Here is a 25677-nt window from a genome sequence, read left to right as displayed (position 1 = left end):
TTAAATCTCTCTGACGAACCTTCATTTAATCTCTCTTTAGGCGATCTTGCTCAATAACTTTTGTGTGGAGATAAGTCAGTTTTTGTTTGGAACTGAATCCATGCACAACAATTTGTGCAAAAATATAAATAATCATAGAGGCATCTGTATGGGAAACAGATTAAAATATTACCTATCAGTATTGATCAGAAATCGTAGATGAGTAAGGTAAGTATTACCTTCATAGCATTGTGAATAATTAAGAAAATCAATACACACTCTTAAATATTTAGTTTTTCATCAATTTTTCCACTCACATGATTCCTACTTTTCATCAATTTCAGTGGGATTTAAATTTCGCATTCGCAAGAAAAAGTTCTTTTGGAGTCGTTATCTGGCGAAGTATGGGAAACTTTTAATAATATAATGCAAGGTGGTTTATGTGAATGTCTATTGAATGCGATGTTTGCGGGGCCCCTAAAGTAGCGACAACGCATTTGGCCAAAAACTTTTCTTGGCAAAACAAAAAGAAACAAGGAGGACAGGAAGCACCTAACTTCTCGACACCCGCAACTCAATTTTTGTTGCATTGTGGCCGCCGGTTCCCCAAATTTTCCCAACAGCCTGCCGGCAACTTTTATAATCAGTTCCAAGTTTGTTAAGCTTTGTAATAATTTGTTGAGATTTGGCGCCAAATTTTTCCTGCTTTTCCGATTTCTCTTCTTATTTTTTTTTTTTCTCCCTCAAACAAATTTGTTGTGAATTGTGTCGGGGGCTCAAGTTTGCCAACTTAACGGAGGCACTTTGAAGCCATATCGGAAGATGGTGGTGCAGGCTTCCGGCAGCGTCGATAATCGAGTGGCAAGTGGCAGGTGGAAGGCAGCAGTGCATCTGACTGCACTCGAAGGCAACGCCAATTGAGCGGCCTAATTGGAGCGGTCTCTGCTTCATTCAGGCCACTTCAACGTCACGATGGCCTGGCCAAGTCGGCCAAATCAAGTCGGATCAAATTAGCCTTCAGGGACGAAAACTGCTGAATGACGACCAAACTGGGCCAATAATACGCGTACAATTTTAAAGGACAAAGTATTGGCTTCTCTGGTTTTTCTTTAAATAATATGAGGTTTCTAAAACCAGAGGGTAGATTTAAAATATTTTAAAAACATGAAGTGCCCCCAAATGATGTTTTTATTATACTTTTTTTACTCTCTTATGAATATTCTTATAAACTTGTTAATTTTTTTTCTTTACATTTACAATTTTTGTTTAAATGGTTACACACTAAGTAGAACGAACAAAATCTGTGCAAATAAACTATTCTTTTTTCAAATCAATTAAGTTTATGCTCGCCTAAGTATTTTAAAGCTGTCGCAGGTGCAGATCCCCCGCATTCGGCTGAATACGAAAACAAATGGCTCGCCGCAGGACTTGAGGAGCTGGATTTTTTGGGCGTGCAAAAAAGCTGTTCGCAGCGAGCAATGGAGCTCCTCGTCCCACGAATTCTCCACCGACTCCTCCACGAAGAGAGTGTGGAAGACATTCAGCAGCTGCAGCGATCGCTCCATTCGAGGTGTTCGCACCAAGCCCAACAATTGGATATAGGGACGGAACTTGATCCACCGCTGGCAATCCTTGATGTCCACCTCGACGCTCAGATCGATGACCATCAGCTTGCAGTCGTGGTCGTGGATGGACTGCAGCAAGGCCAGCTCCATGGGTCCCTTGAAGCACTTCTCCAGCTCCTCGGTTATTGTGAAACCCAATTCGTGACTGGGCGTTTGCATGGTCCAAGGAAACTTTCGATTGGCGAAGTCGTAGGCCAGTTTCTGTCGGCGTTCGTGCTCGATTCTCAGATCATCCACCTTCTTGTCGATGGGTCGAATGGCCTGGGATCCGCAACGGAGGAAATCCCCTTGTGCCGGTCCCTTCCGCTCCTCCACCTCCTGGTTCAAGGCCTTCTCAGCCTCCTGGTTTTCGATCTCCTCCATTAAAGCGCCCTTGCAGCAACGCAGCTCCAGAGGTGTAATGTAGAAGGGATAACCCACCTGGGCCAGGTACTTGTGCCACTCCAAACGATTGAAAGTCTGCTTGGGCACAAAGAACTCCTCCGATTTGCTCTCGATGCGGCAGAGATTCTCGTCCAGGATTAGCGGCCATAACACATCGAAGAAGGAGCTGGCCATGGTCTGCCTATCCTCTGAATGATTTGGCTGCTCACTCATCTTGGGTACTTTGAATTTCTATTCTGGTAATTTGGCCTGACTAGCGAGTGTGTGTTTGTCGAAGAAATGCTTTTGCCTCGCTATTAAATGCTCAGTAGAGTGACAAAAATCTAACAGACTACACTTTGAATAATTTACATACAACCAAAAAAACTTGAAGTCAATAAAATCAAGTTGGTTTTTATTTAGCAAAAAAAAAAGTTCTTATGTTTTTTATTCCTACATTGATTTAATCAACTTTTAAAGTGCACTAACTTTTTATTCTGATTTAGAAGAAACTTTAAAGTAATTTCCAGCAGTGTAAGCACATACATTTCATTCTCTTATCGTCGAATAAATCAGCCAATGCCACGCTTCCTAACAACAAAGTCTCTCCACTTTTTTTCCACTTTTTTCTATACATAAACTTGATTGTTTGTGCTCGTACCTCAATTTATGCGCACTCACAGGCAATAACGGTAAGCAAGTACTCTCGTCGGGAATCAGGAATCGGGAATCAGCAACAACAATTTGCGTACATTTTATGACATTCCACGCCGTATATTTACGGTAGCCGGCGATCGCCATCATTTTATGAGCTGAAACGTCGAGGTGAAATTCGATTTTATGAACGAGTGCAGGCGCAACAAGATGGCCACGATTTTCATTATTCCCCTGCTCGTATATTCATTTGGGGCGGGGAGGAGGCGTGGCCGATTCTGGGGGATGGGGGAAGGTGGTGGGGATGACTGTGACATCGGCGACGAGTTTTCGGGCTCATTAGCTTTTATGGCTTTCATTTTATTGCCATCGGCTTTAATTTCGAACGGAAAATGTTGCCTACCGCAGGGCATTTCAACGTTTCCTAGTCTTCAGCGTGTGAGTAATAAATTTTCATAAATCAATTGTGCGTGTTGCTCTCTCGACACAATCAGCAGACTTGCAAATCTGAGGTGCCCAGCAAAATCAAGGCGACGAAAGGTTTGCATTTAGATTTATGGCAGTGAACCTAAAACTGAGTGACAAATGCTTATTTTACGCCTCGATGTTCAGCCACATATTGCAAATTTGATTTTGTCCCTCAGCTGACTTTCGATACCAGTGCCAAAATTTGATTGGAGCTTGGGATTTTAATTTCAGCTGAATGATTTATGGCCAGCTGCTAACCAAAATGAAAATTTAAGCTGCCTTTTCAAGAAAACAAGAACTTCAAGTGACCCAAACCTCAAGACGCAATGTTTTTTGCTTTTCGTCTATTAAAACGCGACAACTTTTTGCTGCTCTCGGGCCACAAAACAAGTCGTTCCTAATATATATATATATAAATGCCTGATGTATATAAAAATTTATGTGTATATTTATTGTATTTTATTGGGGTACTTAAGCGACAGACTGTAAGAGAATACCGCGAGAGCAAAAACCCAAAGAAAAAGCATGGAAAGCTGTATAAAAATAAGCCAAGGAAAAAGCCAAAAGATGCCAAAGAAAAACTGAAACAAGTAAGGACAACTGAGACGCTTATTGACATAAAAGCCAATCATTTTCAAATGGCTTTAAGCATTCGACAAATGGAGGAGCAGTCCCACTACATCAAACGGAAAGAAATAAACAAAACTCGAGCGTAAAAGCGGAGTCGTATATTTTTCGGTTATGCATTTGACTTGGCACACCGCAGCATAAAAAAATTCTAGACCAACTTCCAGTGAATGCACTTTGAACCAGTTTGCGGTTCGAGGTTTCCTACATAAATAATCTGTTTTACGCAATTTATTGCAAGGAAAAAGCTTCGCGGAATTCTGCTATTTTCAAGCAGACTTCTTAAATTCGACAGAAAGTTAGGTGACATTTTGAAGTTTCTACAACCAGACTATTGAATATCAATCAAATTATCGCTGAGGCGTAGTAAATTTGATTGATGTAGCGCTGTTCAGCCATCAATCATCGAAGGATTTGTGCGCCATGTTCTCGTCTTTGCTTTTCTCTATGCAAATTATAAATCAGAGCACAACGAAAAATCAAATAATACGGATTTAAAGTTTTGCTGCTCTTTTGTGTCACAATGTAAAACATGTTTTCTTGTTTTCCTTTTTTTTTTCTCGCATTGAAATTTAAAAATAAATTGACTTACAACATATGAAGGAAATATGCCGTCCCTGCATTATAAATAACTTCTGCGGAATAACACAACCTTTGGGCATTGATAAATAGCTCACCGACTTAAATATTCAATGTTTTTTTTTTTTTTTTTTTGACACGGAAAAGGAAGCATACTTAGGACATAAAGCATCCTTATTCGCGTGGGCAGCGAAGTTCCCAGTTGGACACGCATGAAAAGGTTTTATTGAAATTTTCCTTAAGCCCACCTACGTCCATAATATGTGAGTCGTGTGTAAGTCGGACGACAGCTTCTTTATCTTGGTTCAAGGCCAGAAATTCATAAGGAAAACAAAGACAACAAACAAAGCAAGAACACCCAAGGCTCCGCAAAAGATTCCCTTGGCCAGAAAACCTGGACTGGCTTACAAATGAGTGTGCCACCTTAAATAACAAAGCGATTGTGACACGCACTCAAACACGGAGAAAAAAAACTAAAATAATTAATATGCACTTGTTTGTTTTGTTTAAAATAAAAACAGAAGAACAAAATATAATATACTGCTGTGAACACCAGGAAATTTAATCTTAATGCTTTACAATAAATATAAAATGTTATTTATTTTTTAGCAGTGCTACAACCGCTGCAAGAAATGGTGAGAGTGATGAATTTCTGGCTGGCCCGGCATTAATTCCATTTAATTATTATGACACTGGAGGGCAGTGCAAACAGGCCGCAATGATAATCGAGGCCGACAAAGAGATTACGAACACCTTGAGTGCTCCGTTGGCCAGGTTCGCCCCGAGTCCCCAGCTGCTCTAATCTATCCTAATGGCTAGTGTCGGGCCAAGCGATTTGCGAATCGGCAGAGGGAACATTTGTCATCCGCAATGTGGGCATGAGCGCGTTGGCGTACGCGGCGTATGCGCACCATGGTGGGCAAAACTTTTGCCGCAACGGCGGGCCAAGTTTCCCAGCTCAACTCGAGCGGGAAAAGCGTCGAGCAGGACGGGGACAACATCGTTTTCACGCTTGCTCTGCCAAGTGAAACCAATTTGCGCATTCTGTCTGCCTCGCATCGTCTTATTCTTGGCTGCAGGCTGCAACGGACTGGCAGCCGTTTGGTCCCCTCGAATTTTCCCCGTCCTGCATTTGACATTCCATTTTCCTGAGAGCCATAGCTGATTCGTTTTCGTTTGGGCCAAGTCGGTTTACAGGAGGAACCTAGAAACGCCCGCAGATATTTGAGAAACGGAACTAATCGGCCTTATGAATCTGCGCTTTACTGTCGTAATAGGATCAACTTTTAAAAAAAGCTGACTCATCTTAAACTTTGTTTACAAAGCTAGTATAAGTCCAGATAATTGTATTATAAAATACTTATAATAATCATTGATTAAATAAAAATTCTTTTCATATAATTTGCTTGCACTCAACTTAAATATTTAATCCGAAATGCTTCCAAAAAGTATGCCATACTTTATAGAAAAAAAAAACCATTTCACTCCACATTCTTTTCTACTTAATAATCCAACTCCAATAAAGTCAAATAACTCGATTTAATAATGCTGGCCATTTAAAATATTATTGAAAGCGGTTTGAAAACAAGATAATCGGATTCCTGGCCATTTTGCACCCATAAAACTCTTCCTTGCTGCAGGGGAAATGACGGATTTTGTAGTTTAATAGAAATTCTCGCCTGGTCATAATTTAAAAACAAATTCCAGCTGCCTGCATTGTTTTGCGGTCGTCCGTTGTTCCTCCATCTCTTCATTGCCATCTCTCTCTGACAATTTCTAGCCATCTCTTTCTACGATGCGAGCATGTGTGTGTGGTCGTAAATCAATATTTAAACTGGGTATAGTACGCTCGTTTAGTCTTTGCCTGGCGAGCTCTGGAGGCTTCCAGGCAGCGTTTAAAAATAAAAAAGCAACCCAAACTCATTCAACTCGTTCAACGACTCAATAAATGTTGCAAATACGCTGTTCTGTTCTGTTCTCTTCAGTTCCCTCCGTATTTATTTATACGACACGGAAACGAGGAGGAGCAGGCGGAGTGCTGGAGGAGCAGCTGGAGGAGATGGAGATGCTCCCAGGAGCTCTGCTCCGTTCGTTTGAGTGTCCAGCGAATTTCGTTTCATCTGCGGAGGCAACATGAAAACATTCCGAAACACTATTTATCTTTATTTCGCTCTCGTTCTGGCCATCCGTGCTCCGCTTTCTATCCGGCCAGTGATATTTGTTATTTGCTAAACGAAATGATATATACTACTGGCGTGTACAGGGCAGAGCTCCTGCCTGAGTTGTCATTAGTCATGCTTTGCTGCACACACAAACACACGCACTCTTGAGCTGGCCAACGTTGCGTATACTCGATGCGCCGCCACTCGACATCCGCATGTTCATTCACAACTCAACTTATCGATTATGACATCGCTTCTCCTTCCGCTTCTCCGACGGAAAACTTTATTCATAATGTTGCGAACCCCACTGAGCCCTCCACCTTCAATTTGTTTCGTTTCGTTTCGTTTTGCACAAAACTTAACGCACAATTTATGCAAAGTCTATTAAAATGCAAACGTTTCAGTTAATTACGGCGAATTTTAGTTTCCAAAGTCCTTAAGCGAAATTAGCAAGCAACTTTTCAAATATCGACAGCAACAATAACAACAAAGTTTGCGAAATCCCTCCCCAGTCTCCATCCTCGTGGCCTCCACTGTGCAGCAAGTTAACAGCGTTAAACGTTTTATTACCAACAGCACAGCGGGGAAAACTCTCGGCCACTTCGCTGGAAAACCCGCGCTGCGGTTGCCTTCGGCTCAAACTGCACTTGACGGGTCATGGAATATTTTCCTCATGTTTTTTGGGTAGCAGTTTTAAAAATAGTTACCCTTTTTTTACGAGTAGTATTTTTTATGGAATCAAGACGAATCAGTATTTGTTTGTCTTTTATTTTGTTTAAAATGTCACTGGCTTTGCAAAATTTTTATCCGAAAAAAAGCAACCTACAGGATATTTAAATGATGTCTAAGAACGTTACTTTACTTAATTAGAAATAAAAGCAATATACAAGATTTTTAGCTCAGTCAAGTCTAAAAAAATATTTTTAAATCAATGAACAAAAAATGTCTATATTTCGCTAATTATAATTGGAGATATCTAAACAAAACAATGATTTACTTTAATTATACTAAACGTACCTAATAAATAAAATTTAAAACTGATACATTTATGTTACCAAAAATGTATACAAATTGTTCGAGCAGTTTCTATTTTCCATCTTGGCACCCCCCAGTTTGCGTTGCCAAATTAGCCAGACTTTCGTGATGTTGTTAATTGAAGTACCAACAGAATAATCCCTTGAGTACATACTCCGATTCGCCGAGTAATCCAAGGGGGCTGCTTCACTGTGCGGCCCTTCAGAGGCTTTTGGGCACATCAATGTCGAATCGCAATTGACACAAACAGGAATATGGCACCATTTTGGCCATATTTACACACCTAATCAATATTGCCGAAGGACGGAAACACAACAGGGCAACTGTTTGTCCTTCATTGTTTGGCCAGCTTGCTCGCGAAACGCCCCGAAGCCATTAATAATTAGGAAACTTAATTAGGGCTTTGCTTTAATGTCGCAGGTGATACGCTATCCCAAAGGCACCTTAAACTCAGTCAGCTTTAAGGCACAATAAAGTTCAGATAAAGCCAGGCTAACCACGAAACCGAAAACGTTAAACAAAAAAGAACACAAACAGAAACCTAAGAAATATTGGCAGACTGAAGACTGGGCACTCAAAGCAAATGCAAATAAATCGGATTTTCACAACAACAGCGGGAAAGTGTGGGAGTTTCAGCAGAAAAAACAGCTTCTGGAAAGCGAAATAAAAACAAACAAAGCTGGAAACTAACCAGAGGCGAGGGCTCAACCAAAACCGTGACCAAATCGAGAAGCAGCAACAGGAACTCGGCCCACAATCAAAACTGGCCCACGGGCGAAGCTTTATTTGTGTGCCTAATGCGATATGAAAAAAGTACATCATGAGAAACAAAATATATTTTTTAAGCAATATTTAAACTCTTAATTAATAATAACTAAAACTATAACTAAATAAAAATAAGCTAAGTTGACTTATGAGAAGGAGAAGGAGTTTTGTCCATTAGGACGGATGGTTTCTGAAAAAAAGTACCAGGCGAACCGAATAGTTCGACCCATCTGACGATACTGACTAGGAATATATTTACTTTAAAGGGTTGTAAGTGATTCCTTCGTTAATTTGCATACTTTTCAACAAAGTCGTATACCCTTTCACTCTACGAGTGAAGAGTATAAAAAATAAATGACGTATTTAGTTTCGACGAGTGTAACTGCAACTTGGGGCAACTCCAGCCATGGCTCGCTCTTCTACAGACCCTCGGGTTGCCTTAACAGATTGAAACAATAAACTCAAATTGCCCCAGCGGACGGTGAAGATGATGGCAGGGGAGGGTAGAGGGGGCGGATAAGTGGGGGTTCGGGTTGAGTTATCTGGTGTAAGTTGAGCCGATAACTTTATGCGCACAATTCCATTTGATTGATGAGATTTATGCTCGCAACGCCCACCGTTCACGTATTTTGATTTTATTTTTATTTAGTCGTCTTATTTTATCTGCTGTTTTTCCTCAAACGAAATGTCTGGCTGTTGCTTCGATTTTTTTTTTGTGTTTTGTTTTTTATTTCCGGCACGACCCGCGCTTAAAAGAAATCAGAGAGAAACAAAAACAATCTGTCGAAATATATAAAACATTTAAAGCCGCTCAGCGAGAGCAACATGTTGGCGGACGGAAAAAATTCCTTTATGCCAACAACAGCCTCTTTTGACCCACTTCAGATACATTTGGGCCTCGCCATATGGCAAATAAGCCAAACGGATTTATTGTCACAGAAATGTAATCCGCATCTTCGTTTGTTCCATTTTTAATTGGCTTCGGCAGAAACACTGAGAGGCTTTCATTAGTGGCAGTTGCATGGGAATGTCGATGTCCTCGATAACGATCTCACTGATTGAGTGCAATCCCCGCAGAGATTACGACACAATCTGCGAATGAAGAGTACTCGGAAAGTATACTGGAAAACAATAAAACAAATCAGATTACAGGCTTTCTAGTATAATCAATAAACAAATCGATGTAGAAATTCACATACTTTAAAATCAAATATTTGCTTATCTGCACCAGAAGCCATAAATTCATGTCGCCTTCCGAATCTTCAGGATTTGAGGTGTTCGTTGGATGTCTTCCCATTTCCATTTATTTCGCCTCCCCTGCTCCTTGAGTAATTTACGGGTAAGCTGCCATCGTCATCGTCATTCGTCTCTGAAATTCCAGATTTTCAGATGCCACTCCAAGGTGCACTCGCATAAGGACTCTCGACACGGAAATTGCAAGTATCGCTGATTCATTTGGTCGCTTTGCAAGGCAAATGGGCGCACGAACAGCGAGTTCCGAGGCACCGGACTCACGGTCATTAATATGCATGTTTATTGGGTGTCAGGCTGCAAAGGAGGAGCCATGGAGCCCGTGAAACGCCATCCCGCTGTGCAAATTACCAGGGCTTATTCTCACAAGGATGCCCTCCACCAGTCGCCCTTCCCCTTTTCAGCCGAGGACCCCGTTTACTGGGGGGAAAGGCGAAATTAGCAACGCTCTGGCTCAAGCGAAAGAGTTCCGCTGCGACGCCATTTAACTTGCTGTCAAATATTCCTATGCAACGTCAACGAAATACGCCAAAAAGGACACAACACGTTCCCAATTTAGTCCATTCTAAAGAGGTTTTACAAAAATAGAAACTTAAAAATGAACTTATTATATTTGTTATTATAAAATTGTATTTATTTGTGTTGTCAAAAGCCAGTGCCTTTATGACCGAAAAATACCTATTAATCAGCAAAACCCAAGACGAAATCAGACACTTTAAAATAATTTTGGAAAAACCAACGATTACTGTTATCAGCATGATATGGTAAATACGCTTCATTTTATGGCATAAGTGACTCAGACTATTATTTTTAATATAATTTTCGACAGAAAATTTCGTTAATCATTTGATTTTATATTTTATATTTTAGATTTTGATCATTTTCTAGATTCCACGTTTGATATTGATCATTTTGCTGATTCAGGGCTTGATCTTGATAACCTTGCTGATTCTGGGATTGATCTGTATAAGTTGGCTGACTCTGGGATTGACCTGGATAATATTGCGTATTTTGGTTTTGACTTGGCTGATTCCAGATTTTATCTGGATGAGTTGGCTGACTCTGGATTTGCCGTAGATTACTTTGCTGACTCTGGCTTGGACCTAGATTATTTTGCTGAATCCAGGATTGACCTTGGCTAGTTTGCTGATTCTGGGTTTGAGCTGGATAATATTGCTGATTCTGGTTTTGATTTTGGACTTGACCTTGACTATTTTGCTGATCTGAAAAAATTTGCTGATTCTGGGCTTGATCTGAATAAGTTGGCTGATTCTGGGATTGCCCCGGATAAGATTGTTGATTCTGTCTTAGACCTAAATTAGTTTGCTGATTCCAGTGTTGACCTTGACTAGGTTGGTGTAGCCAGGTTTGATCTAGATAAGTTTGCTGATTCTGGACTTGTCCTAGATAAGATGGCTGATTCTGGTTAAGACCTTGATTAGTTAGCTGATTCTGGGTTGGATCTGGATAAGTTTGCTGATTCTTTGATTGCTCTAGATAAGATTGCTGATTTTGGTTCCAGGCTTGGTTTGGGCTAGTTTGCTGATTCCAGACTTGACCTTGACTAGATTGCTGAATCTGGTTAAGACCTTGATTAGTTTGCTGATTCTGGGTTGGATCTGGATAAGTTGGCTGATTCTGGTTTTGCCCTAAATAATTTTGCTGATTCTGGTTAAGACCTTGATTAGTTTGCCGATTCGGGGTTTGTTCTGGATAGGTTGGCTGTTTCACAGTTTGGCCCAAATAATTTTGAGGATCCTGAGCTTGACCTTGAAATTCGTCTTGATTCTTTGTTTGATCCGGATAAGTTTGCTGATTTTGGGATGGATCTGAATAGCTTGGCTGCGGAGTAGTTTTCAGATCTTTCTTTTTCATGGTGAGGACGATATTATGCCTCACAGTTCCTTTAGTCCTGGGTCCTTGATCTGTGGAAAAGCAAAGTTTTGTTCAGTAAACAGGTCGCAACGAATCAACTGGGAGTACCAATTTATTACTCACATCCCGTATTACTGCACATCAAATTTTCATTGAATTTGAATGAAATCAGCTTTGGGAGCTCTGTGGTGATATTCACGAAACGCACATAAACTTCAGCCGGTTTTCCTTTCATAATATTCAATGCGACCGTTGCTTTATCGGGATACGGTAGAAGTGCGGACCAAGCCGACTTGAAATTAAAAGAGAAAATTAGAAAATAATCTAATTTCTTCTACTCATAATATGCGTAACAGCTTACCTGGTCCTTTTTGTGGATTTCGAATGTGGCCTCAAAATTTAAATTTAAATTCCCTTGCCTAGAGGCATTGAAGATGCCAATATAAGACTTGCCACCGTCTTCCGTGGCATATTTAAAGTGATTATGACAATTGTGTTGGGGTACAAAAAGTGCCAAAGCCGAGCTCAAACTAAAACAGAAAAAAATCAACCAGGCGAAAGACATTTTGAACCGCTCTTGATAAGGTCCGAATGACAACTGGTAGACGGGACAGATTTTTGCCTGTATTTATAAACCTTATCGGAAACTTTAGGGGCAATATTAATAAAACATATACAATCTTTTTATGTGTATAATATAAATTCATGTTAAAACAAAAAAAACAGTGAATCATTTCCATAAAAAATAACATAAGACTTAAAAGGAAGATAAGCTTCAGGGCAATCTAAATGCTACTCCGCAAATACTTTTTTGGGAAATTTGTATTAATAAATTTTTTGTTCACAATTGAGAAATTCAAACTAAGAACGGGCCAGCATAAACAAAAAAATAAAAAGGCACCATTCTCAAAGGTGTATTTAATTTTACCTTTCGCGTATTTTGTCCGACGTTGACTTTGTCTTCTTGAAAATTACATTTTTCATATTCCCCTGCCCTTTGTCTGCTGCTTGTTGTTCATAAATCTTGCATTGCCATGCAGAAATGCAGCAATTAATTTGTCTTACTCATCAACATCATTCCAGTGCTTGAACGAAAGAGCTTTCTCGGAAAATGTTGTTTAAAATATTCCTGGACTTTCATGCGACCCGGAGAAACTTTAAAATCAGCGGGCGTCTTCGGTCATTTAAGTGGCCTCTTTCCAGGTCATAAAACTCGGGTCCCAGCAAGGATAACGATGCTCGGCCATTGACTGCGATGCAAAATCCACTCGAAGCGCATTCGGTTGTTGACATACCCAATATAAGTTATCAACATGAGACCCAAACACTTACGCCCAACGACCGACAACCGACAACCGACAACACTAAGCTACTTTTAATGTTTAGACACAAACACTGGGACGAGCACACAAACTGGAGGTTTCGGGCATGGAGTTAATAAAAGTTCTACGACATTTTGACCTGAAAAATATTGCAAAAATAAAATGGCTGCCGGGCTGTTGCTTCAGCAGCATTTTCCTCCGACTGCCTTCCCTTTGCCCTTTACTTCCCCTGCCGCAGATTTTCCAGCTGTGGTTTTCCAGCTGTGCCGACAGTATGCTTTAAATAGTGGCATAGTAAAATATTTACTTTGGCGCAAAAAGGTAGCTGGAAAAAAGGGGTCGAAGGGAAAATGAAATGCGAAGGCCGAGTGGGCCAGCAAAAAATTCATTAAAAGGGATAACGACTCGCATAGTTGCTTGGCATTGGATGTGTGTCCCAGGATTAAGGATTTCTATAGAATTTTTAAGTACAATTTAATCACATATTGTTTGGTTCAGACAAAGCCAACCTACTTAACCAATCTAGTTACAACAGAAATATCATTCGCATAAATCGATTTCACTGTTATGTTGAATTACCTAAATTGGACAACTACACAAACATGTTTTGCAATTGCGACAATTGATTAAACACTTTAAAGCTGGCCAAAGAATAAGTTTAGCAACATTATTGCATTTATTGAACGTCAGTCATTGTGTAAGTATCAAAGTTGTAAGTGTAATGTTGGAAGGCTTTCCATATTATCTCACAAATGATATGACTTTAATTGCTTCTGATTAATTTAGAGTTTCCTTTGGCTCTATTTTTGGTAGAGCGGGATGCATATGAAGAAATGCGTCTTGGAGGTCAGCTTCATTTCCTTGAGAGAAGGTTGTAATATTGAATTTTAAGGTGTAGGGATATCCCACATCTGTAAACAATGTGTACATTGAATGATGAACAACTGAAATACTACATATTTTAATTAATACGCACCTTTTGGAGTTTCGCATACCAATGAATTATTTATGTCCAGACTCCTTAGTCTGGGTAGACTTTCTGTTACGTTAGAAAATCGTACAATCAACTGGGGTCGCAATCCGTTTTTCATACGCCCATATTTTTCTACTGGGAAAGTCATAATTTTTTTTTCGCAAACTGAATTTTCCACACAACTTTATGTACGTTCTCTGTTAGCATGAAAATGCCAACATATTCCCCATTTTCGATGCCGTATGTAAAGTATTTGCTGCAATTGTGTTCCGGCAGTTCTATGGCAGAAACAAGGACGAAACCCACGACAAAACAAATCAGTAAAGCCGGCGTAGCTTTGAGATCCATTTTATACGGCGGCTGATACCAAACTAACTTTGATTATCAAATTCGCAAGCCTGTGAGCATGTTTATATACTCTTAAGATTCACAGGAATTGGCTTATCAGTACGGTTAACATGTTTTTTTTTTTTAAGTAAAAAAATGTATACATATACAACACAATATAATATTTCCATGACCAACCAAAACATTTTTTGATAGCTTGATGTTATTGGTACATTTATTTCAGAGTTCGAAATAAAGATAAGAAAAATATTTCTGAGCTTTGTGTGAATGTAGAATGTGGTAAATCGATTTAATTGGCGCCCCATCGAGAAAGCAAATCAATTTCGTTGTCGAGGCGATGAGCCGCCCCAATGAAACAATGCTTTAGCTATGTACAACAAGTGGCAACTTGGGGCGCGGGCTAATTCATTTACAATATTGCGCATACGCCACGTGGCGGGCACGCAAATTAAATTATGCATTGCCAGAGCGAAGAGCTTGTGGCCGGCAGACGGCGGCAACCTCGACAAAGCAACTTTGCAATTAATCAAAGTGCAGCAAGGGGCAGCATCCCCGGTAACAACAGCCACTTCTGGTTCTGCGTTCGAGTTTAAGCAACATTTAAAGTGAATCATTAACCTTATTACCTGCTTTTCCCACGCCGGCCTGCATAATTTAATTTGCAATGGAAAACTTAACCACTTTTTACAACTCAAGCATGTTAATGTGCTTGTTTATGCTGCCCTGTTGGGTTCTGTTCTGTTGTGCTCCTTTCTTTTCGCCCGCTGCTGTCTCATTAACGTCAACTTAATTTGCTTGCACTATAAATTTAATTTCGCCCGCTCGGATATTAAATTATGAACGACAGATCGAAGGAGATGCGCCTGCCAAAGGAAAGTTGCGGTTGCAAGGCCTCAAAAGTTGTTTAATACTATGGCTAGCAAGCTTTTATTTTATTTATCTTGCTTCTATTCGTTTTCCGAGTCAATATTTTCCATCCAGTCACTGCTTTCCATCACAAATTGTCCATTGTTTGTTTGTTAAAGCTTAAATGAAAGTGCTTGGATGTGGCCATGAATTTTAATACACCAGCTATTTTTAAGTCTTATTAAGAGTGATTTAAAATTTAAACTCGAACCATTTTCATACATTCTCGCCTTCTCTGGTTTCTTTAACATATATATCTCTCTTTAAAAATGTTTGCATTAGAAGCAGTTTTCGCATCCACATCAGAATCTCCTCAGTTTCAAAGTGCACGCTAAATTGCAAGCTAACTGGGCCCGAAAGCCCGCACATTTTGGCTGCTTAATTACCAAGCTGGGCATCTGAGACTAAAGAGGATAAAACGGTGGTCGGTCTACAACGAAATGGAGTTAAATTGTTGTTTACCTGCTGTTAAAAGTGACTATAATGCTGGACAGTTCTGTGCACTCAAAAGTTACCGGTGATATAGTTAAGACCTACCATAAACTAAAACTATTCCTTTTTAAAGTGTTTATAATAGAAATATTTCGTGTTAAAAGATAAGTAAAATTGCTGTTTCGGAAAATGGTTAAAACCATGCACTTGAAATCCCATAACTTTTTTTATGATCTCCGGTTTTAGATTGGTAGACCTCAAAATGCTAGCGACGATGTTCTCTAAGGAGCTGCATCATTAGTTTGGTTTCGATCAAACTTCAAAAATCTGAAAATAGATTTTTCGGAAAATGGAAATGGATTTACAACTACGCTGTCTTTTCCTTTTCTAAAAGCTTTGGCGAAAAAGAAAATAGTAAAGAAAACTGCAACCCGTTGGGCAACCATTTTCGACTTCTGGTCGTGAGACTTGATTGATGCCGCGCGCGGACTTCGAGGGGTCTTAATCTTAATTAAACTATTTCCCCGAAGCGGATCTGCCATTGGCTGGCGAGTAATCTAATCAGCTTTGTCTGCTCCTCTGGGCCAGCCAGCAATTGACTCTAATGGCTGCACTTGACTTGGCCCAGAGCCATTCCACCGCCACATGCACTCCTCCTCGGATTGAGAGCCACATTGCCATTTATTTTGATTACACTGCTCCTGGGGCCTTTTTATGGTGTTCATTTTTTTTTTTTTGGCGCAGGCCCTTGGAAATTAAAATAAATTAACAAATGAAAGTCTGGCCTAAAGTTCGGCTTGGTGGCTTGCCCTCAACCTGTTTGCCAATTGAAGGCCATAAATAACGCCTCATTCCTTGCCACCTGATGTCGACTTCAATTACGCGTAATAAATTACAAAGGAATATGAGACAGCGATGCTGCTGACGGCACTGCTTTTTCCTTCCTGCACATAATTAAGTGGATTTTAATGGGACTCGGAGTGAGAGCCAGAGACGCAGAAACTCAGAGTTTTGTCCAGTTGTTGAGACTGCGATTTTGATTTGCGGCCAAGTTCACAAGTTAACCGTGGTTTTTATTAAAATCAAACAGGAATACCCCACAAAAGTGTTGAGAACTTAGTTTACAAATGCATTTTTTCTTTCAACATTAAACATTTTAGAATTAAATCCTAAGCCTATAGTAATAAATTATAATAATAAAATAGGGTTCAAACAAAAGCTCATTTAAAGTTCTAGTTAGGCTCTACAAATATTATTTACGCTAATCGAAACTGATATTGTCAACCCAAATTGAAAATTCTTTAGTGCCACAGTGTTATTAAGTCCTTGCCATGAATAAAAGTCGTCGGTTTCTTGGCTTTGGACTCAGTTTATTACAGCCACTTCAGGACATTGTTTCGCGTCGCTCCCTCTTCTTCGATTTGCTCCGCTTGGCTGGCTGCGTTTTCTGCTCCTCCTTCGCGGGCTTCTCCTCGAGAATCCGTTGGAAGAGCAGCGCACTGGTCTGCCCGTCCAATTGACGGCTCCCGCCGAGATTCACGGGCTCGGTGGCAAAACTCTCGGCCAAGTAATGCCAGCCGCGTTGGGCGGTCGGAACGCTCAGCTTATCGAGCAGCCGCGTGGCCAGCTGGGGAATTATGGGTTGCAGCACAATGCCGCAGAGCCGCAGTGCGTCCATTGTCATGGCGATTATGGTTTCCAAACGCGGCTGGTTGGACCCCGTCGCCCCCGCCTTCAGTGTCCACGGCTTGGAGCTCTCGAAGAAGTTGTTGGCCGCATGCAGAGTTGCCATCGCAGTGTCGGCCACCAAGTGGAAGTGATTGCTCTCGTAATGCGACGCGCAACGCTCTGCAAAATACGAAACATAGTGGGCACTTGAAAATACAATTTAGCAAAATTTTTAAGATGAGTGACAGAACTACGTACAAAGATTAAACTAAATGACAAATCAATATTCATTATTAACTATCAAAGGCAGAAAATTTCATTATACAATTTCTACTTTGCAAACAATATTCTTTTGCAATTAATGCAAAACATTTATTATAAAATTGAAGAAACAAAAATATATTCGTTTACCATTGACTTCTATGAAACTTCTTGGAGCACTGATCTTCTTTGAAGTAGGATTTAATTCAAATTTTGTTCGAGTGCACAAAGTACAATATACAAAATGATGCCTTCACTTGGCGCACTTAAAGCCATAAGCTGGCTGGCTTGGCCACACTCTCGAGTGCTCTTGCCGCTCGGAGATTGGCCGGAAGTGCTTCGGGCAGATGCGGATGCGGATGCAAACGCAAATGCAGATTATAAACCATCTCCATCTCGAGATGGCGCCTCTTCAGCCAAAGCCCGGCTGCTTAAATATTAAAATGACAAAGCAGCGCATCACTCCAATCCACTCCACTCTTCCACACTCCACTGCACTTTGCAGAACTCCTTGCGCGAACTGCTTTCCCATTCCGATCCACTCACCTGACAGCTGCAGAAGCGATTCCTGCAGGCGTTTGGCCGCATCCAGGGTCCGGAGCAGATCCGCCAAGTGCTCGGCGTCGCTTGATGGATAGATTTGGCCGGGATTCAGCGACGGGGCGCAGGCACGCGATAGCAGATTGCCCAGGGTGTCCGCCAGCTCCGAGTTGAGGATGCGCTGCGCCTTCACGTGGCTGTAGTCTGTAGGCGAAACGGAGAAGACAACTTGTCAGTTTGTCCGGGAAAAGAGGTGTACAAAGAACCAGCGACAGCTGCTTCCCAACTATTAACCAAAAAGCGTTTAACAACGTTTTAACATAATTATTTAGAACGTTATTTTATAGAAAGGATTCCTATTTAAATTTAAAGTTTAAATATGAATTGATTTCCCCACAACATTTATTTTAATTCTTACGACTAACAGCAGAAAAATAAGTTTCATATTTAAGTTTAAACATATAAAGGATATCAATACGTACGAAAAGAGTCTAAAACACAAAGCAATTATTGCTGAAAGAAATCATAAAATTCAACGTAAAGCACCATGGCGTATGCGTGATATTTCGTGCACCGCTTAACTTGCTTATGCCCAGCATTAACTGCTTACAAATTTGCCCTATGCCTGGCCGCCCATTAAGGGGATTAGCATGGCGAAGGAGTCACGGGTTACTGTCCTTCGACCAAAGCCGGTTAAGATAAAATCCGAATAACTTAACAACAACAACCAGTTGGCAAGGAGTTTCCCCCGCATTCCCTTTCAGTTTCCCTCGCCACACAGAACGATGCTGCAGGTGGCTTTGTTGGAGCAAAGCTGAACACGAAAGGATTTAAGCTGCGCTAATAGTTGCAAAATCTTCGCCCAAAGGGAAATTGAACCGAATGGAGGAGATAGTGTGCGGGATGAAAGAAAGTCTCGGTAAGGACTTGATTCCAGCATAATACGTATAATGATGTGTTCGCCGGGGGAAACTCGAAACGAATTAAGTGTTCAAGCACTGCATTTATTTATTGCACTCCTCTACAGCCAATAATAAAATTATAAAGCCACTTTAAGTAATTTCTACAATTATTTATCCTTATTTATGGCTTTATCCCAATGTGATGAAGGGAGCTCAAAGAGAATTAACTTAATTAATATACTCAACTGCAGCGGCGGTAACTTTTTATTTGAGTACCCTTATGTACTTCGAAGCCGGCCTGCACTAATTAAAAATAAAACCCCTCAAAATGTCGTTACCTGCCAAAATGCGGCAACAGTTGCCGCAACTGCTAATGAGTCCAAATATTATAGCTACAGCTGCAGCTGCTTACTGTTTGGTAATTAAAACAGTCACTGCCTGCTAAGACAATAATCGAGTAATTGTTACTGGCAAGTAATTATAGCTGGTCGAAACTCAGACCTTTTGATGATCGCATTTCGAAGTCAGAACAAAACCAGACCAACTACTCGTATATGCCAAATAAATTTCCTTGGTGCACTTTCAACTTTCGCCATTCGGTTCTTGTTTTACCTGTGCTGCCAAATGAGGTTTCCTCTTCGAAACTCTCTGGGGAAATACAACTGCCAAAAAGTGTTGCCTGAAACATTAATTCGTTGCGCAACTAGAAGAAATACAGCAGAAACTTTCCATCCGCCCGAAAAAGGCAAAAGTCTGCTTGTCAACCGAATTCAAATGAAAAAGTGTCGAGCTGAGTTGCGTTGCGTTGAATTCACATGCATATACGCTAGTTTCCCCAAATCAAACTCATGTCAAGACACTCAGTGTGTGGAAATGGGAATTTTGATAGAAAATCTGATACCCATGGTACTGAATTAAAAACTTTTAATCCAATACTAAAAATTATACAATGAAGTTTCTTCTTTAAAAAAAAAAAAATAATACAAATTATATTGAAAGCTTGACTTTTTGCTAACCATATGATTCAAATAAATATATTTTAAAGAGGTAACTCTGTGTCTTGTGAACTTTCATGTGTTAACTGAACCGAGTGGCAGGAATTTCATTTTGAATGCATTGAATTTTGACGGCAGTGCAAACGTTTGCCTGCCGTTGGCCAGAAATGCAATGTGAATTGCATTAAACTTTATTAGCGGGCGCCCCCCCGCATGCCAATCGAGTATCGAGTATTGCTTTGTAATGAAATTGTACGAGGAGGCCCGCAACACGTGTTGTATTTTGTATGTGGCATCACCTGCCGGAGCTTAAGACCCGGCTAAAGTCCGGGCAACTCTTAACTGCTTACGTGAGCAGCTACAAATTGCGCAAAAAAGCAAAAGTTGCTGACGGCACGAGGAAGCCGTGTACAACACTTGCCATCGACTTTAGCCACGCTGCACATGTTGCCACGTGACCAAAAAAGGGGGGAAAGTGGGATGGAGGGTGGCACCCCATTCCCCATTCCTCAGACAAATGCAGCCGCTCTTCCTGGCAGTAATATAAATAATACTTTTTTACGTGCCCCAAGTGCCGCACTTCGAATGCGGGCTGTTGCCTGTTTGGCTGCACCTTAAATAACTTGAATAACTTGTCGCTGCTCCAGTTTGCCATCGCCTGCAGAGAACTTTGACACAATTTCCCAGCGCCCTTCTGTTTGCCTTTTTTCCAGGCAAAACTTGGCTTTAAGTGCTTGAGGTGCTGGAGGTTCTGGAGGTGCTGTAGGTGCCAAGGTGCAGAGTTGCAGAGGTGGTGTCATCAAATATTTAGCAAGCCTCTCTGCAATCGGAGACAGCCAGTCGGAGGTGTCAGGCAAATTTGCCCGGGCAACACAGGGCGTATGGGTTATGTGCCAGACACTAAGTTCTCGTCTGCCAGATCAGATAGGCCGTCTGAAAAAAGGGTGCACACTTAGGGTTAAACGTTTAAGAGGGCACCGGGTTAAGTGTCCCAGAGAAAGTATATATTCCGAGAAAATGTTGAGTAGGTCTATAAAAGAATTGGGTTTTAAGAAAATGTTCAGCGCTTGTTTAGACTAACAAACGTTTTCATACTCTGACATTATTGACATTGATAAGTGCCATTTTTGTTTCGAACGAAAATAGAAATTTTATGGGAATTCCCACTTAATTAAAAAGGAAAGTAGATTGCGAGAACGTCAATGCAGACTAAGATAACCTCTGACAAACATTTGTCTTATCAATTATTTGTTTTTTATTTGTTTTTATAACAGCGGACGTGTATTAAAACTGTATTTAAGTTTAATTTTAGTTTTCATTGCGACGCTGTAAGCTTAATCAAAATGTCGGTAGCATTTTTTATTTTCCCTTTAATATTCATAAACTCGGCTTTGGCTGTAATTATGCCGCATCACAACTGCAATGAATACTTTACATACGAAACGAGAAACCTGAATGAATACATAGGCGTTTTCACAGCAGATACAGCAAATATTCATCAATTTTACTGGGAGGCAAAATTTTCCTCCAGAACACCATAAATGGTAAATTAAAGCTGGGCTAAGATTCAAGGTGCTTTCATTAATTACTTTGCATACACTTTCTTTTTAGGACCAAGTCGGAGATATCAATCCCTTTCCCTCGGAACAAGAATACCGAGATGATGTTGAAAAAGGAAGACGGGCACGGGTTTCAGTGTCCTTCTTTAACATTTTGGATGAATTGCCCTTGCTAACAAATTTCACACTGAACGGAAATACTCTGTGCACCAACCACAAATGTGAGTATAGGAAATGCGAATACGTCTTCGTGGAATGATCACTGTACTGCTTCCCACAGATGCAAGGCCTTCAACTACAACCCGAGTAGCACGCAGAATATCCGTATTATAAGGAGGAAATCCTTATCGATATAAATCATTCATTTCATTATTTTATTTGACTTAATAAATTTAAAAAGCTCTGAGATGATATTTTTTTTTTGTTTGACAGATAAGCTTCTTTATACTTTTCAGTCTTATAATAAATTATTTAAAAAATGTTATACTCTGAGTTTGTTCTGGTTTTCAACAGACTTCGATAAGCTTCTTTGTACGTTTCAGTTTAGTTCATCGATCAGCGCGATGCGGTTGTTTTCTGAGATGCCTCTCGCATTTTGGTGTTGCCTTTCCATAACCCTAAGCTCCGTCCTGGCAATAATTATTCCGGAACACAATTGCAATGATTATTTTACATATAGCCCCGTTCACTATGGAGAATCGTATATTGGCGTATTTACTGCGCCCAAGACAAATTCTACCGAGAAATTCTACTGGGAGGCATATTTCAATGCCCACGGTCGAGCGGTATAAAAAAAAATCGAATCTATTTAATTAGCCAGTCAAAACATTGCTGATCAATATTTTTTAGGATCAAGTCGACGACCTCAAACCGTATCCCAACAACATTGAGAGCTTCATCAATGTGAAGAGGGGAAATCCACCCCAAATGTACGTGGATTTTATGAACATCACCAATGAACTGCCTTTGCTGATCGAATTCAAACTCAACGGAGAGACTCTCTGCTCCAACCCGAAGTGTAAGTGATATAGTAATAGAGCTACATTATATACTCGTGTGATGATTACTAGGGAATACTTAATCCTCCCGCAGATCCAATTCCCAGGACAATAACGCGTGTAGCTCGTTCCATGGACATCTCAGACATACTCAAATCCCCAAATGTGGTATATAAAATGCCGTGATGAAGAGCAAAATGTATAACGAATACGAATCAATCGAGACCGGATCCCTTAAACTTGTGTATAATGGACATTGCCGTGTGATATAGCTAGTTCGATTTAACTAATATACATAAATCAATTACATTTTTAGCATCAATCATTTAAATAAAATAATTTTTCGTTTCCATAGAACTTTAATGAGCAAGCACAAATAAAGAAATAAATTAACTGGAAATTATTTGCAGTTCTCAGAACATTCATTAGATTAGCAAGTGTGTTTTTTAAAGATGTGTTTTATTTTTTTATTGTGTTTTTATTTTTATAACAGCTAAAGTCCGATTCTCTAGAATTCTTATCAAAACCTTAGAGTCTTTAGTATACCTCATTATGGCCTTTTTTCTTCGACCACTTGAGTAACATTATTCCATAAAAGCTTTTCCTATCAAAGTTAAACTTTTGCTAGTCACAAGTTTAAGTATTCAAATTTTAAAAATTGAGTGACGCCCCAAGGAAGTTGATTGCATCAACGCACCTCCCCCATTGCATTTCCTGGGCAACGTTTATTTTTTTTCTAAACGCAACCGCAGATGCTGGAGGTCCTTCGACAATTCCTTGTTCCCTACCAGCAGCTGTTATGTCGTCAAATACGAAATGCAATTTCTGTGTTGCGGAAGTTTGGCCTGTAATGAAAACTTGAGCATCTAATAATGTTGTTGTCCTAACAGCATTATGAAAACGGATGTCACCTTGGGCCACAATATCGAATCCAGGGGGCAACTGTTTGACGGAGGATAAGTGATTTTCCACATAATGGATGGCAGTCGGCTTAAATTAAAGTAAATTTATCTGCCACGTTGCATAAATCATTCGCGGGCTGGAAAGTATGCAAAATGTGTGTGTGCGATGTCGAACTTTTTGTAATTTAATTATGCGACGTCGACGCACTGCAGCAGTTCGCACATTTTCACTTCCATTTTTTGTTTTTTGTTTTCAATTTGCTGGCCAAATGCAATAAAAATCCAATTAAATTAGCCACAAGGCAGCGGGCCATAAAAAAAAAAATTAAAAAGAGAAACATCAACATGCGAAAATTGAATAAAGGCAAACGTGAAAAGCAGCCGGCTGTCTGCGAAATTCGTCATAAAAGCAAAGTCAGCAATAATTGGAAATTAAATTTCGAGAGGGGAGCGGGGCATGGCAGCAATTTATGCAAATGGATAACCAGCCAAGAAGGTTGCCGAATCAATCAAAGCGCATCCCGTGACAGTCAGCGAAGTGTGTTAATTGCTTTCGATAACCCGTACCATTGGCAAACCTAATCATTTCTGTCCGACAATTGATGAATTCCTCATGGAAACTTTCCCCAACTGGTTTCACCCCTCCCACTCCATCCATTATGGAAATTCTGCAAGTTTTTGGGCATGCGAAAACTTTCGAGGCAAATAAACAAAAGTCAGATCTCGTCTCCTGGTAGACCAAAAACTTTTGCCCATCTCTCGACTCGGGTTCCCTTTTTCGGTTTGGCAATTCGGGCATAAAATTGAAATGCAAATTAAAGCAGAGGTAACCATTGCCGTAGAACTAACGACGACAGATGGCCACTCACATGCGCACACTTGAAGGGAACCCCAACAGTTTCGGTTGATAATTTGATGGAAAAACTATTTGAATAACCGCAGGCAGGGCAATCCTGCCCGCAAAACCCTCCTGCCACTGCCCCCTCTCCCGCCCCGATTGCCATGGTGGCCACATGGCATTGGCACTGCAGCCGCAAAGTGAACAAGCCACAGACATCAAAGGGATTTCGCGGTTTCGATTCACTCACTGCCATCGCTGTGGGCAACGCCCTCGCGCAGAAGGAAGTATCTCAGGCCCTCCATGGTGTACTGGCGGGCCGCCTGGACGGGATCCACCACGTTGTGCTTGCTCTTCGACATCTTCTGCCCGTCGACGGTCCAGTGCGAGTGTACATGCAGCTGACCAGGCGGTTCTAGCCCGGCGGCCATTAGGAATGCGGGCCAGTAAATGCCATGGAACTTCAGGATGTCCTTGCCAATAACCTGCTGTGCAGGAGGCCAATGAGCGGAGTACTGAAATGGAAAGAGTAAACCAGTATTTATATTAATAAAGCAACCGATTTAAATGAATTTAAAATACTATTTTCTTTATGAAGTAGTTCAAAGACCTGATACTCACCCCTTCATTAGGATATCCCACGGAACTGAGGTAGTTGACCAGAGCATCCAGCCAAACGTAAACCGTCTGTGAGTCATCATCGGGAACGGGAATGGCCCAGTGTACGCGATTTGAGGGACGTGATACGGATACATCCGGCAGAGGTTCGCTCAGAGTGTCCAGTAGAATCTTTTCGAACTTGGCCGGTCGGATGCGCGCCTCCTGTTTAACCCAATGACGCACATCATCCTGGAATTGAGACAGTCGGAACATATAGTTGGTCTCCTCAGTCCACTCGACAGGATGCCCGGATTCCAGGGAGTAACGTGTGCCGCTGGCCTCGTCTAATCTCAGCTGGGAGTCGGTGAGGAAGGTTTCGTCCGACACGCAGTACCAACCGCTGTAGGCAGCCGAGTAGATGTGCCCTCGGGAGTGGAGTGTTCGCTAAGGATTATTAAGAACAGCTAAGTAAGAACAAATTAGAATATGATCTGTATCTTAATCTTACCCAGAAATGTGCCACCGCTCGCTTGTGTCGCTCCTCCGTGGTGCGAATAAAGTCATCTGGCAGGATGTGGGCACTTTTGAAGACCTCCCTATATCGTTCCGATATGTCATCGCAGTACTTGGCCACGGGAATCCCGTGAAGAGAAGCCGCCTGTTGGATTTTAGTGCCGTGCTCATCGGTTCCCGTGCAGAGCCGGACATTCTTCTCGGGGTTCCTTATTCTTTGGTAGCGACAGTGGGCGTCGGCTATAACGGCCGAGTACAAATGGCCAATGTGGGGGGCTATCCGTAAATTATTATAATTTTATTATAAACATACCCATTTTATTTGTATTTAATGCAATAAACTTACCTGCATTTACATAGAAAATTGGCGTTGTGACATAATGTGAACTATTGTAGCGGATTCCCAGACTCCGGAGGCACTTTATTCTTCTCACAATCATTACTTTTAAAGCGTATTTAATACAAAACTAAGTACAAATTTCTTAAAACAACTTGCCGGTTGATTTTATAACAGAGAACAGCTGTTCGAGCAGTGCT

At 40.8% G+C, this 25677-nt stretch overlaps 5 protein-coding genes across 7 annotated transcripts; 2 read left to right on the top strand and 3 right to left on the bottom strand.

Moving 5' to 3' along the window:
• Positions 1 to 127: 127 nt before the first annotated feature.
• LOC108092134 lies at positions 128 to 21695 on the top strand. 2 transcript variants are annotated; one of them, XM_017191638.1, is made up of 3 exons: positions 128 to 207; positions 21342 to 21510; positions 21570 to 21695. In XM_017191638.1, exons 1-3 carry the CDS (start codon positions 199 to 201, stop codon positions 21620 to 21622), a joined length of 231 nt encoding a protein of 76 aa, XP_017047127.1. In that variant the 5' UTR covers positions 128 to 198; the 3' UTR covers positions 21623 to 21695. The 2 variants fall into 2 exon arrangements, with proteins under 2 accessions (XP_017047127.1, XP_017047128.1); XM_017191639.1 differs by lacking the exon at positions 128 to 207 and adding an exon at positions 20328 to 21274.
• LOC108092132 lies at positions 1150 to 2324 on the bottom strand. Its single transcript, XM_017191635.2, has one exon. It carries the CDS (start codon positions 2199 to 2201, stop codon positions 1320 to 1322), a length of 882 nt encoding a protein of 293 aa, XP_017047124.1. The 5' UTR covers positions 2202 to 2324; the 3' UTR covers positions 1150 to 1319.
• LOC122320759 lies at positions 10429 to 12367 on the bottom strand. The gene is made up of 5 exons (XM_043209181.1): positions 12312 to 12367; positions 11745 to 11913; positions 11507 to 11675; positions 11408 to 11433; positions 10429 to 10500 (listed from the first exon to the last, which is right to left on the bottom strand). Exons 1-5 carry the CDS (start codon positions 12365 to 12367, stop codon positions 10429 to 10431), a joined length of 492 nt encoding a protein of 163 aa, XP_043065116.1.
• LOC108092131 (methionine--tRNA ligase, mitochondrial) lies at positions 16481 to 25670 on the bottom strand. Its single transcript, XM_017191634.2, has 6 exons — positions 25487 to 25670; positions 25136 to 25416; positions 24649 to 25071; positions 24278 to 24542; positions 17840 to 18037; positions 16481 to 17212 (listed from the first exon to the last, which is right to left on the bottom strand). The coding sequence occupies exons 1-6, from the start codon at positions 25578 to 25580 to the stop codon at positions 16749 to 16751; spliced, it is 1725 nt and encodes a 574-aa protein (XP_017047123.1). The 5' UTR covers positions 25581 to 25670; the 3' UTR covers positions 16481 to 16748.
• Positions 21695 to 22687, top strand: LOC108092133. 2 transcript variants are annotated; one of them, XM_017191636.2, is made up of 3 exons: positions 21778 to 22074; positions 22139 to 22307; positions 22382 to 22687. In XM_017191636.2, exons 1-3 carry the CDS (start codon positions 21853 to 21855, stop codon positions 22471 to 22473), a joined length of 483 nt encoding a protein of 160 aa, XP_017047125.1. In that variant the 5' UTR covers positions 21778 to 21852; the 3' UTR covers positions 22474 to 22687. The 2 variants fall into 2 exon arrangements, with proteins under 2 accessions (XP_043065015.1, XP_017047125.1); XM_043209080.1 differs by having other exon boundaries at positions 21695 to 22074; positions 22139 to 22687.
• Positions 25671 to 25677: the final 7 nt, after the last annotated feature.

Source organism: Drosophila ficusphila, unplaced genomic scaffold, assembly GCF_018152265.1.
Source record: "Drosophila ficusphila isolate 14025-0441.05 unplaced genomic scaffold, ASM1815226v1 contig_791, whole genome shotgun sequence".
NCBI classification, from domain to species: Eukaryota; Metazoa; Arthropoda; class Insecta; order Diptera; family Drosophilidae; genus Drosophila; species Drosophila ficusphila.
The sequence above is the reverse complement of the archived record's forward strand: the minus strand, read 5'-3'. Positions and strand labels throughout refer to the sequence as shown.